Genomic DNA, 14,921 nt, shown 5'->3' with positions numbered 1-14,921 from the left:
GGGGGTGAAGGTGGGAGGTGGTAGTGTGCAAAGGACGTCATTTCTACTTACATAGCCAAGCCAGATCCTGGCTGGATGGAGAGAGTTGGTGTCATCCTTTTGCAAAAGAGTAGAGCCATAGCCAAATGGTGCTGTTTGTTCCTTTCCTTGCAAGATCAGTTGCAGATTTATGAGGAAGTTGCTGTGACCCAGGAGAGCCAATTAGCATGCACACCTCATTGCCCTGCAATTTTATATACATTCCAGTATTAGTAAATAAGCTAATTATGTGATTAGGAAGTATCACAGTAATTAGAAACATGCATTTGTAATATGCATAATTCCAGGAAGTAAATGTTACCTCATGTTATATAGGATGGGTTGTTTTCGGCAATTATTTGGTGCAAAGAAATGAGGTGTTAGAGGCAGAGGTAAGGGGACATGGAGCGGTGGCAGACCTTGGGGTCTCAAAATTCAGCACCCCATACCTCTTGCCTTCCATACTACATTATAGTTGCAGTGGCCCCTATGGCACGCCAAGTGCAACTGAACCAGTCGGGCTCCCCTAAATTAGCCTCTACATTGAGGGAGAGAGATAAAATTGATTCAGGCAGCTTCCCAGAATGCTGAGCCTCAGCAAAATGGGACTTTCTACTATGCTGCCACTTTCTGATTGAGGACCAAAGAAGACACAGCATGGGAAGTCCATGAGCAGAACTGTGGATCCTTTTTTAAACAGGGTGTATTTTAAACAGGCTCAAGCAGAAAGGGTGAGATACAGCTGGGTATACCTGTTCCAGGCCTCAGAGGGCTAAGCCAGCCAAACAGGGAGTGCCACCAGGCCTGCCAGACTTACACTGTTCAGGGTCTATAACCTTATTCTAAAAAGACTCCTCCATCAGGCCTCAGACAAGCTCTGCATGAGCCTGATTTTAATTGTGAATAGCAACCATAGGGATCATAGGGTGAGGAAGAGCTAATTTGGATCAGGGCCATGATGGAGATAGAGCTTAACACTTTCTCTGGGGCTGCCCCCCTCCCCCCCCCATTCTTCTATTTGCCCCACGTGGCAAAACATATAGGTGTCATATAGAACGTTTTACAGGCTCCTTGATATATAGAGGTCAAAATCTAGAGATTTAGAGGAGAAAAGGCTCCTGCCACCCCAACCCCCCCCCCCAATAGACTGATCTGCCTCCTCATTTGACCTTGCCCTGTACTGAGCCACTCCCATGGCTCCTATTAACATGTTGCAGTCGTTTTATTACGGTCAATAGCCAGTGTCAAGATAAAAACACCAATGACAAAATTGAAAAGCTGAGAGCAAAATAAAATAGTATAAAATCACATCCACATAAAAAAGCAGTTCTAGTTGGGAACTCTTCTGGTGCTGGCCATGTTCCCAGGGTGTGAAGGCATTTACAGTATTGCTGCCTGATAGGAGAGGGGGAGGGGGAGATGCTCGTTGCAATTCTATGTTTGCGTTCTGTGTATTGTAACCATTTATATTATATAGGAAATCCATGTGTGCATTGACAGAGAAGATACACTTTGACAAACGCTCCCATGTCTCCCTAGGAAGTAAACTGTCGGGGATTTCATGGCTTGCCCTCCAGCCTGCCTAGATGTCATTTCTGGGTCTGGTGGACCCACAATGGTGGGGAAGAGAGGCTAAAATGCAGAGTGTAGGGAGGTGTGGCATATTTCTCTTGCAATTCTTTCTACTATCACTTTCCCAGTGTTAGGGTAGAGGATCAAGGGTAGCTCCTTTTGCTGGTCATTCCAGCGCAGTGAGTGTCCTTAGTGGTGCCATTTCATAATTATATCATGCTGTATCCCCATGACAGCTAACAGTGATGAGAGTGATGCCATCAATGCCATTACGGTGGAAAAAAGCACAGATGGGAAGCTGGGCTTCAGTGTGCGCGGAGGCTCGGAGCATGGCCTGGGTATCTTCGTCAGCAAGGTGGAGGAGGGCAGCAGTGCAGGTAAGCAAAATCTCTCCAACCCTTCCAGCCTTAAAAACAGACAACAAGCTGCTTGGATGTTCTGGCCATAAAACCAGGACTTCATTCTAGTGCCTGCAACACTGGCAGAATCACCTAGACTTAAATCTTTGCCAGCAAGTGGTCTTCCAGTGTTGACCAGTTCTTCTTCAGGACCTAACCCATGTCTGGAGGTTGCAACAAGACCCAAGCAAAGTAATTTATTTGAGACAATGTTTATTTGTCATGTTGCTAAGTAGTTCTGGAAGCACATCAGTATAGAATTCCATGACATTGCAAAATGTGAGATTCTCCAAAAGCCATGCATACAGGTCTTTAGAGCTCCAGTGAAGAATAAGTCTTTTAAACAGAGAGAGAAAATATGCTATCAAGGCTATTATTATTATTATTTATTACATTTTTAGCCCACCTTTTCCCCAAGGAACTCAATGTGGTGTACATGGTCCTCTCCCTCCTCGGAGGGGAAAGCGCCAAAGAAGGAAATTATAAAGAAAAAGGCTGTTGTTGTTATATAAATAAACTGGGAATATAAAGGAAGGGGATAAGAGAGAAAAGCTTTTACAGGAGGAAGAAGCAAATGTCTAAGGACAAAGGAGGAGAGATGAAAGAAACTTGTAGTTGTGAGAGAGGGGCAGAAATTAGGTAGAAGTTGAATGTGAAAGGAGAGTGGGAGAATAAATTACAGAAGATGGGTAAAAATACTTTTAGGGTCATGTGGGAATGGGGAGGGGAAAATATTTTTTTAAGTGTTTTCCAATTGGAGCCCCTGAATCAGCAAATCCTGCCTGAAATGAGGAGGCCCTCACAATACCTCCATGGCAAATTATGTACTTAGCATGAGGAAAACTGACCTGTTGAACTCCTTGCCACAAGAACAATGCTGCGGCAGAGTTTAACAATTTACAAAGATAGATTGGATATCAGTGGGAAACGATGTCAGTAAATGCCAGCTGTTTGTTCCAAACTATGCTTCCTGAACCACCATTTTGTGACTGAGGTAGGCCTCAGTAGTTTTCAGCTGTTTCAACTGGGAGTAGAAAGTTTGAGAAACCTTGCCTTATTCTAAAATGTGTGTGCTACATACTTTTATATTTTGTCATTTTAGTAATACTGTAAAAAAACAAAAACAAAAGAAAACCAGGAAAGAGAAACCCTCTCTAATCCTTAGCCCAAGTTGAGTTACCTGTATTTAATACCAACAGAACAGGCTGGGCTGTGTGTTGGAGATAAAATCACAGAGGTGAATAGTGTGAGCTTGGAGAACATTACAATGGGAAGCGCAGTCAAAGTCCTGACGGGGAACAACCGGCTGCGGATGGTCGTGAGACGCATGGGCAAAGTGCCAGGGATAAAGTTCTCCAAAGAAAAGACCACATGGTAAGCGGAACTGCCTGCTATGGTGACACCCTATTGTCAGCAGGCCCTTGGGTAACCAAAAATCACAATGTGTTGTTTGTAAGGGCCGAGGCAAGTGTGCTGGGCTCAGCGGAGCAGAGAAGGTGCGATCGGGTTTCGTGAGAAGCAAGGAGATGCTATCGGGATGAACTCTGACCAGGGCGCAGGAGAGGGATGGGTCAAGGTGACCTGGGGTTACTGGGCTAAATGCTCCCCTCTGACTTAGGGCACTTCCAGACTACTGCTGTTTCAAGGTGGGGTTCAATCACATACAGTTGCACTGCTTGGGTTGTGTTTACACCATACCTTTTAAAGCACGTTCAAAGCACACCACCACCTTCACCAAAGAATCCTGGGAACTGTAGTCTACCCCTCACAGAGCTAGCATTCCCAGCGCCCTTAGCAAACTACAGCTCTCAGAATTCTTGCAGGGAGAGCAAGGTGCTCTAATTGCGTTTTAAAGGTGTGTTGTGCAGCCAGCTGTAGTTGACTAGGATGTCATGCAACGATCCCTCAAAACAGGGTTGCCATATTTCAAAAAGTATAATTCATGACACCCACAAACTTTTTTTTTTAGGAAGACCCCAAAGTTGTAGAGCTTTTGTGGAAACCACCAAACTACTTGGGGGGGGGGGGAACCTACCCCTAAAATAGTGATTTTAAGCTTTTGGAGCTGTTTCCGCTGCTTTTTCCATCGCATTGTCATACATCTGGGTTTTGCCTGACATTTTGCCGATTTGGCAAAATCCCTCTCTCCCCCACGCCATTTTTACACCTGAAAACCAGGACGTGTCAGGAATTTTCCTGACATATGGCAAGCCTACCTCAAAAGATCAGAGTTTTTGTATTAAGGAAAGTAACAGGGAAATGCACTGGAAAATGTGGGCTAACTCCTGCTTTTAGGTAACATCGCCAAAGCTCCCTGCAGACAAATTGGGATGAATAAACAGGCCATTAAAACACATGGGGAAATGAGGCTGGACACGGGCTTTGTGCATAATATGTAGATAGGAAATGAATAGTGATGAGCAGAGGGCTGGGAAATCATCTGCTAATGTGAAAGAGGAAAAGAGAAGAGGATCAAGGGGACATGCATGGGACTCTGTTACAGTGGCGTAGCATGGGTTGTCAGCACCCGGGGCAAGGCAAGTAATTTGCGCCCCCTAACCCGTGGATTTGCGCCCCCTAACCCGTGGTTTTGCGCCCCCTAGCCCTAACCCCCAGAAGTTGTGCCCGGTGCGGCCGGCCCCCCACGCTACGCCACTGCTCTGTTAGCAGCAGGGCTGGATTAAAGCCCTTAGAGCCCCTAAGCACTGAAAAGATTTCGGTGCCCCCATATGCAATTCAAAATCAAACAATGCTAAACTGTGAAACAACATGTTATTTCTGGAAATGACACAAGACATGTTGAAATTAAAATAGCTTCTTTCTAAGTTTTCTGACTGCAAAACTCTGGATAAATTCATCAAAACTGACTTGATGAAGCACATTCGCTTCCATAAGCAGTAGGGAAAGGGAATCAATACCTATTTTTCTCTCTCTGAGGGCTTTTTATTCATTTCAGCTGAGAAAAACAGTGGCGTAGCGTGGGGGGTGCAGGGGGGCCGGCCACACCGGGCGCAACATCTGGGGGTTAGGGTTAGGGGGTGCAAATCCAGGGGTCAGGGGGCGCAAATCCACAGGTTAGGGGGCGCAAATTACTTGCCTTGCCCCGGGTGCTGACAACCCACGTTACGCCACTGTAGGAAAAGCATTATTCACAGCATTCATAACCCGATCTCTTCAGTTGGAAGTACATATTGTATTCAGTCTTTCATTTCTGTGAAAGATCCACGACTGAATTTCATGTTTTCTGTTTCATTAAACTTCGTGGCATATAACAGTAGAACTGCTGTAGTTGCCCACAAAAGGTTCACATTTAAGTCCTGAGGGTATGAGTCCACTAGCTTTTGGGAATCTTGTAAATATCATACATCAGATAAGTTTGTATTATTTAGAAAATTTTATCCACTTGATACTTCTTCACATACATTTCACTTCTCTTCATATTAGCTTCAGGTGTATCAGTTATATCACAGTAAGTAGATACGTGAAATTTGTCTCTAAGATTCAGGTGCTGTTTCTGATGCACTGGTGCATTTGCTTGTTTTTTCCTGATTTGCTTGCAGGACTGGGCTACTTTGTAGTTAATTTCAGGCAAGGTATCTTCTAATATGCCCTCAGATCTTTTGAAATCATTCCTCAAAGTGTGCAACTGGTCTGCTAATGATTGACAGGTCTGCACAGGTTTTCAAATCCTTCTTAGTGGTAGCCCCTGTGATTTTGGAAATGTTTTCCCCAGGAGGTTTGGCTGGTGCCAAGCTTATGTGCAAGCTTTGGCACATTCTTCTAATCTAGTTTATAGGGGGGGGGGCTTTCTGACTGCTTTTGTTTTAGGTTATACTTGTTGGTGATTATCATATTATTGCGCCACAAACTAGGCCCAAAATAGAAGACCCATGCTCCTTCACACTCCCTCCTTTATCGTCGCTTTTAACCATTTGTCCTTGTTTCTATCTTTTTAAGTTATGTATGATATACCTTTTAACTACTAGCTTTTATTCCTTACCTGTTTTAAGTCTTATGTGTTCAGTTTATCCATATGTTTTATCTTATGCTGGTCTGTGGGCCCCTTTGCAATTCTAAGAGAACGAGGGAGGTGTTCATGTTGCGTTCTGGCACCTATTTTTCTAGAAAAATAGCACTGGATATAAGTTTCCTAAAATACAATACATCATCCCCAGATCCAGCATAGAGAGGTTCTCTTCTGAAACCAGAAATGCCCAGGCTCAAGCCTGCTTGTCAGTCAGAAACACACTTATGGAAAAGATATGGGTGGGACATGGTTGCATAAAGCAGAGGAGGGGAGTGGACATGCTCAAAGCTTCTGTTAAAAGCATGTTCTGGAGACATGTTTTGGTGTGTTGGGTGTCAGCCCTAATAAGCCCTGATTCAAATAAAGCTTTGTTCCAGAGGTGGCCATATGCTAGTGTGGCTGGAGCCACCCCACATTGCTTTCATTCTCCTTCTGTCTCACACATGGACACATTAATTCTCATTCTCTCTCTCTCTCTCTCTCTCTCTCTCTCTCTCTCTCCCTCCCTCCCTCCCTCTCTCCCCCTTACTCAGCCCCACTCTCCCACATGGCAATTATCCCTAAGAGGGAAGAGCTCCCATTTGCATCCATGGAAGCTTTCCTCTAAGCCTAATTGCCACATGGAGAGAGCTATTTTTCTCAGGGTGGTAGCTGGGGTAGGTGGAAGACGAGCGAACCCTCCTTGTGTACAAAAAATAAATAAATCATCCTGTTCCTTGGGTCTATTCCTAAGTCTCAGATACGGTTGTTCAACATCCAGATTGCAATTCTGGTTACGTTCTGCCCGCCACCTATGGGCTTATTGATTTTCCAAGTTCCATTCAAAAATATTTCAGGGTGAATTCTTTATCTCGCCACAGGGTTGATGTGGTGAACAAGCGCCTGATTGTGGAGAGGAGTGGCTCAACTCCATCAGACACGAGCTCTGAGATTGGGAGGCGGAGGATCATTCACCTGTATACCACCTCTGATGACTACTGCTTGGGTTTCAACATCCGTGGGGGGAAAGAGTATGGCCTTGGTATCTACGTCTCCAAGTAAGTCTTGAGGCTTGTCCACACTTCCACTTGAAAGCATGAGTCTGAGCGGTTTTCTGCTCACCCAACTCAGTTCTCAGGGAAAATCCACTCTTTAGTGCTCAGTCAGAGCAAACAGAGAAAAATCCTGAATTGCCTTTGTTCTGATTGAGCACTAAAGAGCTGTTTGACACTGGAGCTTGCCGCTTTTAACTGTTTTGGAATCTTGATACCACCTTGGCTGAGTGCCCACCATACATTTAAAGCACATTGCTTCCCCCAAAGAATCCTGAGAACTGTAATTTATTCCTAACTGAGCTACAACTCCCAGTACCCTGAACAATCTACAATTTCCAGGATTCTTTGGAAGAAGACATCTTTAAATGGATGGTTTGAATGCTGCCTAAGATTAGGTTTACTATCCCTGCATAATACTTAGGAACCATTTGTATTAAGAAGCTCCAGCCATAATGATACGATACAATACTTTGTAGAAATACAGTGGTGCATTGTAGAACTTGTTTTGCTTGCTATCCTTGCTCACTCTGCAAGCCGCAGAATAAACTACCAGAGCTAGCTTAAACCTCAATTATGCATGTTTACTTGGGTGTAAATCTTATGAAACTTACTGGATCTGTTTAGTAGGTGCTCTTTAACACCCTTGATCCACATTTTAAATGTAAAATTGGGTTAGGTTTATCATGAGAAAAAGGTAGATTTCCCCCCACTCTTTTGGTACAGGGCTGTGAGTGTAATGGTTATTCAATCTTATTTGAATTTGATACCAAATATAGATCCTTCTTTCAGGTTAATTAATCTAGAGTAAAATGGCCGTATCTTGTGTCTGTAGTATTATCTTGTGTCTGTGTAGCATTTGTATGCGACTGTAGCAGCCCTCTTGCCTCTTGTCTTTAGACTTTTTCAATCAAGTTTGTTCAGTCCCAAATGCATGCAGCCTCAGAGAAGCCACAGCTGATGTCACCTTCTGTAGCATGACCACATCGTTAGATTTGATCCATGGCTTTCTATGAACTGGGGACAAATAACCTTCAGCTCTGAATACGTTTACGGGGCTTATGCCAATCTTCCACAATTAGTTTAAAAGCTGGGTCATTTCAATAATTTACTGAGCCATTGGTGAATTTATTAGAAGGAGTTGCTCACATCCTGGCTGTTACCTCCAATCTAATCCCCGGATTTGCAAATCTTTCCCCGGACAAATTCCGTCCCCGGAATGTCCCCAGATTTGCAAATTTGTCCCCGGGAAACGTGGCAGCGGCAGCCTCAGCAGCCCGGATTAGCAGGCGGGTGGCCATTTCACAGGAGGGGCGCAAGGCGCGCAGTTTCTCTGCCGGGCAAGGTGTAAAGCCCTTCTTTCGCACCCTGTGAAACATAAATGCACAGACTTTTTAAAATACTGGGCAATGGCACATCGCACACCCATGACTCCCTCGATCTCCTACCCCCTTCCCCCTTTGTTTTGACAGATGGGGGGAGGCTCTTATGTTTCTCAGGGTGTGAAAGAAGGGCTTTGCACCTTTATACAATATGCATGTGCTTGGGCCCAGGGTCTTTTGCCTCACCATCCCCACTACTGATTCCCTGTTGCTACTCAGCTTCAAAAAAAAGAAGAAGAAGGGTCCCCGGATTCATTGAGAAAGATCTGGTAACCATAATCTAAAGAGAAGGTAAAAAAGGCTCTTCTGTTTTCAGAATCCATTCTTAACACCTCAATCTCCTTTGAGAGCCATGAGGGAAAGTGTCTTAGAGGGACATGCCTTCCAGTTATGCTAGGAGGAACCAGAGTTGTTGCACCACCCTTATTGTCATAGAATCCTGGGACTGGAGAGTTGGAAAGACCCAAAGGGCCATTAGGCCCAACCCTCTGACAGCCTCCCCCTCTCTGTTGACCAAGAACATGTTCAAGTTCCCCTTGTCCTGTTCACTTGATCTGGAATGCCTTGTATACCTGCCCAAAGCCTCACTGTTCCCATTCAAGAATAATCCTAATGTCGTATCGTTCCCAGAGTGGATCCCGGCGGGCTTGCTGAGCTTCATGGGGTCAAGGTCGGCGACCAAGTCCTTGCAGCCAACGGAGTCAAGTTTGACGACATCAGCCATAGCAAGGCAGTGGAAGTGCTAAAGGGGCAGACCCACATCATGCTGACCATCAAGGTGAGGCCTGTGCCTTGCCAAGTGCTGGGCCAAGATTGGGATAGGAAGGGGTGTTACTCTATGGGAAGATGACCCAGTGGTCCCATTACTATGGGAGGTTAGGGCCATGAGACGAGGCACCAATATCCTGATTGCTGGGTGTTGTCAGAGTTCTCACCAGTTCCCATAGAAGAAGAAGAAGAAGAAGAAGAAGAGTTTGGATTTGATATCCCGCCTTTCACTCCCCTTCAGGAGTCTCAAAGCGGCTAACAATCTCCTTTTCCTTCCTCCCCCACAACAAACACTCTGTGAGGTGAGTGGGGCTGAGAGACTTCAAAGAAGTGTGACTAGCCCAAGGTCACCCAGCAGCTGCATGTGGAGGAGCGGAGACGCGAACCCGGTTCCCCAGATTACGAGACTACCGCTCTTAACCACTACACCACACTGGCTCTCTTCCTATAGTCAGCTTCCTATAGGTGTAATCTCTTTCTCTACCTAGCCAGACATAGGATACATCCTTTCTATGGCTGAGCAGAGAGCGTGACACCCTGGCCTAGGAAAATGGCACTTTATAAATAAGTAGGCTACAAAGGGCCAGGGAGCAAAGACTACTCTTTTGATAAAGGGCTGATCCACATTTTTGCTTGACCCTTATTTTTGATCATATTGTGTACCGATTAATTCCCCAGAGTTTGAGAGCTTTTCTCGTTGTTCTGCAGCTTTCCCTAGCAAAAATCCGATCTTACCCACTGAACTGAAGCTCAGTTAAGCAAAATCTCTCTTCGGATTTTCCGCACATCTAATGAGATCTGATTCAGTGGGTGAGATTTTTACAAGACACGGCTACAACCAAAGAGGAAAGCTCTTGAATCAGGGCGAATTAACTGGTATAAAATACAATCAAAATACCGGTCAAGTGGAAAGAAAGTAAAAAATACGGGTCAAGCGAAAGTGTTAATGAGCCCTTAGGAAGTGGTAGCTGCTAGAGGTGGAAAGCAGAAGCCCTCCATTTCTGCTCAATGTGCCCCGAAAAAGAGACCATGCCCTCTAAGAAGTTGCTTGCCAAAGCAGCAGCACTGAACTCTCTTTCTTGCTGCCTTCCGTAATGCCCAGCAACTCCCTCCCCAAGACGCTGTGGGACCCAGACTCTTGAGACTTAGCAGATTCAGTTTCAGCTGGGAAGGGACCTGGCAGTGGGGGATGCATTATTTATCAAAGTGTCTCTCCGCCTGGGATCGGGTTAGCCTCTGAAGACACCGCTCAGTGCTGGGCAGGCAGCAAATGATCCCATGACGTGTTGTGTCTCTCTTCTGTGCTTTCCATCTAGGAGACGGGGAGGTTCCCTGCATACAAGGAAATGGTGGCTGAGTATTGCTGGCTCAACAGATGTAAGACACAAATGCACATTTTCTGTCTACGTTAATATGCTGGATGTTGCTTTGCTAAGGATGAATAAGGAATGCCAGAGCATCCTGCAAGCAAATTGCTTTCCCTCCTTGCATTTCAGAAAACAATCCTCCTTCCTCCCTCACCCTTGTGTTTGGGCTGTTTGCAAAGAATGCAGTGTCATCAAAAGACAAAACATGCAGAAAGAATAGCCCAGGAGTGGGTGCTGTGTTGCACAGACCATTGTTGATGGAGCTCAGATTCTCTCCTCCCAGTTGGCATTTCCACCCTTAAGGACATGCTTGTAAAAGCATAGATCTATGAGTCTGTTGCACGAAGAAAGAAAACAGCAGTTCAGAGGAGCATAGGAAGCTGCTTGATACTGAGTCGGTACAGTGGTACCTTGGTTCTCAAACTTGATCCGTTCCACAAGTCCATTCCAAAACCAAAGCGTTCCAAAAGCAAGGCGTGCTTTCCCATAGAAAGTAATGCAAAATGGATTAATCCATTCCAGACTTTTAAAAACAACTCCTAAAACAGTTTAACATGAATTTTACTGTCTAATGAGACCACTGATCCATAAAATGAAAGCAATAAACAATGTACTGCAGTCACACAATCTATCAGTCAGTAGCTGAACTGGGTTCCACATGGTCACAAAAACAAAAAAGAGCTGCAAAAACAAAAACGCAAAATAAATAGCAAAAACAGACAGACCTCAGTGTAACACTCAAAACGAAAGTGTGGCACTCAAATCGGAGCATGTTCGGCTTCTGAAAACAGTTTGCAAACCAGAACACTTCCTGGTTTGCAGTGTTTGGGTTCCAAGTTGTTTGAGTACCAAGGCGTTTGAGAACCAAGGTACCACTGTCCACCTAACTCAGTATCAGGTGGGTATCCATGGCACACTCATAATCTCATTCCACGCAGCAATAATAATATCAGTGCTTGAACTATCTGACACAACAATTGGGGTTGTTGTTTTTCCGCAGATCCAAAGTTGTAGCACATTCCTTGCTGTGGAAATGCAATATTCCCACAACAAAAGCAATGCAAGTCATTTGGCCTGTGTTCAAAAATGGGTAGCTTCTGTGCATTTATTGTACTAACATGGATTGTCAAAACAGGAAAGACTCCTATAATGCTCATTTCTCTCTCTCTCTCTCTCTCTCTCTCTCTCTCTCTCTCTCTCCACACAGTGACCAATGGCCAGTTGCAGGAGCTGTCCCAGACCTCAGAATCCAGCTCCTCTGCGTCATCCTACTCCTCAGGGACCCCCTTCAGCTCCATGAATGGCCTGTTCATGGCCCCGATCCCCAGCTCAGCAGCACAAAGTTGCATGGTGGATGTTGGCATCTCTGCTGAACTGCCAGTCCAGAGACACACCTTGGAGAGAGCAGAGACCGCCATGCAGACTGATCCGCTGTCAGACGGTGCCTCCTATTCAGGGAGTCTGGTGATGGAGACCCGACGGGTTGTGGAGCCCTTAAAGATCCTGAAAGACACTGCCATCCGCACCGAGAGCCTCAAAGAGTCCTTCCGCTTGAAGAAGCACCGGCCCTTTGCCAGCAGAGAGACAACAGACCCCTCCCCTAAAACTGCCCTCCTTCTGGCACTCAGCCGTCCACGACAGCCCATCAAGAGATCGCAGAGCTATCTGACCATTTATGGTAGGTGCCATGGGATCGTTATTCTTACCATTCTTACCATGGTTGATGGAAACTGCAACAGGATTCCAGGCACTGCATTCCAATCACCCTCCTCATGTCCCGTTTCCCCCCAGGGAGCATTCCACGCACACTGAGCATGCTCAGTCTTTATTGGGCTGCTGGGGTGATGGGGGAACCTTTCTGTTTTGACTACATAAATACTGAGAGAATTGAGATTGCTGCTGCTGTTATCGTCATTATCATTATAGCAATAATGTAGTGTAAATCAGGAGGGTTTACATTTCCCTCCCCCCCCCTTCATTCTACATTAATGCAACATTATTTTGATGTCAAATATTAAATGTGGACCCAGGAAATAATTTTATGGAGGAAGAAGGAGAGAGGGATTAAGCAAAGAGAAGAGGATTGGCCAAATTCATGGAAGATAAGTCTATCAATGGCTACTAGCCATGGTTGTGTTCTACCTCCACTGTCAGAGACATTACACCTCTGAATATCATCTGCTGGGAATCGCTGGTGGGCAGAGTGCTATTGCGCTCCTGTCCAGCTTGCAGCCTATTCACAGGGATTTGATTGACCACTTCTCTACTAGGGAGTTCTGAAAATGTACCTTATTGCTAAACAGTCCTGGTCCTTAATATGTAGGCAGAGAGGAGAAAATCCCATGGCACATCTGAAAGACACTGGTCTGTGCATTTTGTTCCATCATGCAGAAGGTTTCTGGCCCACATTTAACAGGCAGAGTCAGAAAGTTACATAATCAGATACCTTTCCTTCTCCTTCTTAAAATGGTACCTACAATACACTGTCAATGGGGCTGGAGTGGGGAAGGATCAGATTTTGGGTTATCCCACTGCTATGATCTTCAGGTATGATTTTTTGGATTCTTGCCCCAGAGGAGAAACGCCAGAGGAAGAAAGAGAAGCCGGTCTCCTCGGAGAAGAAGGCCACACTCCAGCGCTCCAAAACCCTCATGAACCTGTTCTTTAAAAGCACCCGGACAGGGAAGCCAAGCTCAGCAACTGGGTCACCAGAGACACAGAGGCGGTCCAAATCCCCAGCGCGGTCTGATGGCGAGAAAGGTAATAAAAAGATGTTCTGTTTCTAGCATCCTCCAGAGAGCACAGCACTCTGGCTCTTGAATCTGGTCCTGCTTCATTGTAAACTTGCGCATGGCAGCAAGGTCCACTGATATTTTTGGTGGGGAGAAGAGAACCTTTCACTACAAGGCTTTTCCCCTTTATTGGGCAGGGACAGAAACAGGGAGAATAATAGATTGTCAAGTGTGTGAGTGTTTCCCCTCACAGAGGTAAAATTCCCAGTGACCCTTAACAAACTACAATGCTCAGAAAGGGCAAGAGTGTGTTTTGAATGTGCTTTAAAGCTTACAGTGTATACACAGCCTGAATGTGATTGCCAGCCAGCAGGCAGCGGAACCAATCACCATTCCTATTTATATCAACAGCTGAGCTGGAGAATTTCTGTTCCTTTCTAGGCTGTCCATTTCTCTCCGCAAACCATGACCAAAAGAGAAGTCCCCAGGATTTGGCCTAGCCAAGATTAGGGGTCTATTTTACCAGATGGACATAGACTGGGTTGTTGGTTCATTTACTACAGCACTGAGAAACAGCATCTTCCATTCTGTGCTAAGGGCTTTTCCATTTGGCCTTTCATCCTTTCTACTGGTTGGGAGGTTCTTGCCCCGAGCAACAAGGGGGCACAACGGAAGTGCATTTGCCAAATGCTGATGCTTTGATCTGAAGCAGCTAGAGCAGGAGTCTGTCTACAGGCAGGAAGATGGCCAGAGTCAGTCTGTGGGGCACAAGAATCCTCTGGAGGTCACATTTGGCAGAACAAGTTGTCATAACCCTTGCTTCAGCATTTCATCACTAAACTGGTAGTGTCAGGAAAAGTCTCTGGGAAACATGGGGAAATGTGGCACAGAGAATTGTACTGTATACTGGCCTGTCTCCCTATGTCAGAGGGGAGGAGCCTCAGGCCCAGGAGCCAAATGTGACCCCTTCTCCAGATCTCTCTCTCTCTCTGGTCCTCTGAAACTCTGCTCAGGTCCTGCTCCATGCTCTTGTCTAGTTATTTTACCTGGCTGGGCTGGGTCTCTGAAGTGCAATAATACACTTTGGCCACACCCACCACTGGTATGTGGGCTCTGGAAGTTTTGACCATAAGGGAATACGGTCTTCTTCAGGCATCTTTTCTGTGATTAATTGTGCTCATGATGCTATTGGGGCAGTCATACACCCTTTTGCTTTTGCTGCTGTTTGCACTTGCAAAGGTCCAAGGCGTACATACTGCTTTGTGCAGTCAGTGCACATTCTGTAACTCGCTACTGAAATCCTGTAACTTTTCACACCACAAATGTTTGGAGTGGGGGGGCATCACTTCACTCGTGTTGCACTAGACACAAATGTGCCCCTCCATATGGTAAGAATGCACTAACATTGGGGAAACATTGCAGAACAGCTAAGAAAGCAGAAAGATGTGTGGATGGTCTGGTATAAACCCAACACTAATGCACAATTATTCCACCATGACTGGTTGAAGAACACACACATAAAACAATCCGTAGGGACCAGTAGGTGGTATAGACAGCATTGTCTGCACTGGGACAGCAGACTGTCAGACTTGCACAAATTGTGGGGGGGAAACACTTCTCCAAAAG

General features: G+C 45.5%; 2 protein-coding genes across 2 annotated transcripts in view; one reads left to right on the top strand and one right to left on the bottom strand.

Annotated features, from left to right (window-relative positions):
• SFXN3 (sideroflexin 3) overlaps positions 1 to 14,921 on the bottom strand; it is a gene marked incomplete at its 3' end in the record, with an annotated part of 174,596 nt that overhangs the window by 31,542 nt on the left and 128,133 nt on the right. The window lies entirely within an intron of this gene.
• The window catches only part of PDZD7 (PDZ domain containing 7), a 31,842-nt gene that overhangs the window by 2,685 nt on the left and 14,236 nt on the right, over positions 1 to 14,921 (top strand). Inside the window, exons 3-9 of the mRNA XM_083505135.1 lie at positions 1,827 to 1,967; positions 3,188 to 3,362; positions 6,876 to 7,052; positions 9,059 to 9,206; positions 10,513 to 10,573; positions 11,771 to 12,241; positions 13,138 to 13,323. Coding sequence (XP_083361261.1) covers positions 1,827 to 1,967; positions 3,188 to 3,362; positions 6,876 to 7,052; positions 9,059 to 9,206; positions 10,513 to 10,573; positions 11,771 to 12,241; positions 13,138 to 13,323 — 1,359 coding nt within the window. The remainder of the gene's footprint in view (positions 1 to 1,826; positions 1,968 to 3,187; positions 3,363 to 6,875; positions 7,053 to 9,058; positions 9,207 to 10,512; positions 10,574 to 11,770; positions 12,242 to 13,137; positions 13,324 to 14,921) is intronic.

This window comes from Podarcis liolepis (assembly GCF_965112155.1).
Source record: "Podarcis liolepis genome assembly, chromosome: 5".
Taxonomy (NCBI): domain Eukaryota; kingdom Metazoa; phylum Chordata; class Lepidosauria; order Squamata; family Lacertidae; genus Podarcis; species Podarcis liolepis.
The sequence above is the reverse complement of the archived record's forward strand: the minus strand, read 5'-3'. Positions and strand labels throughout refer to the sequence as shown.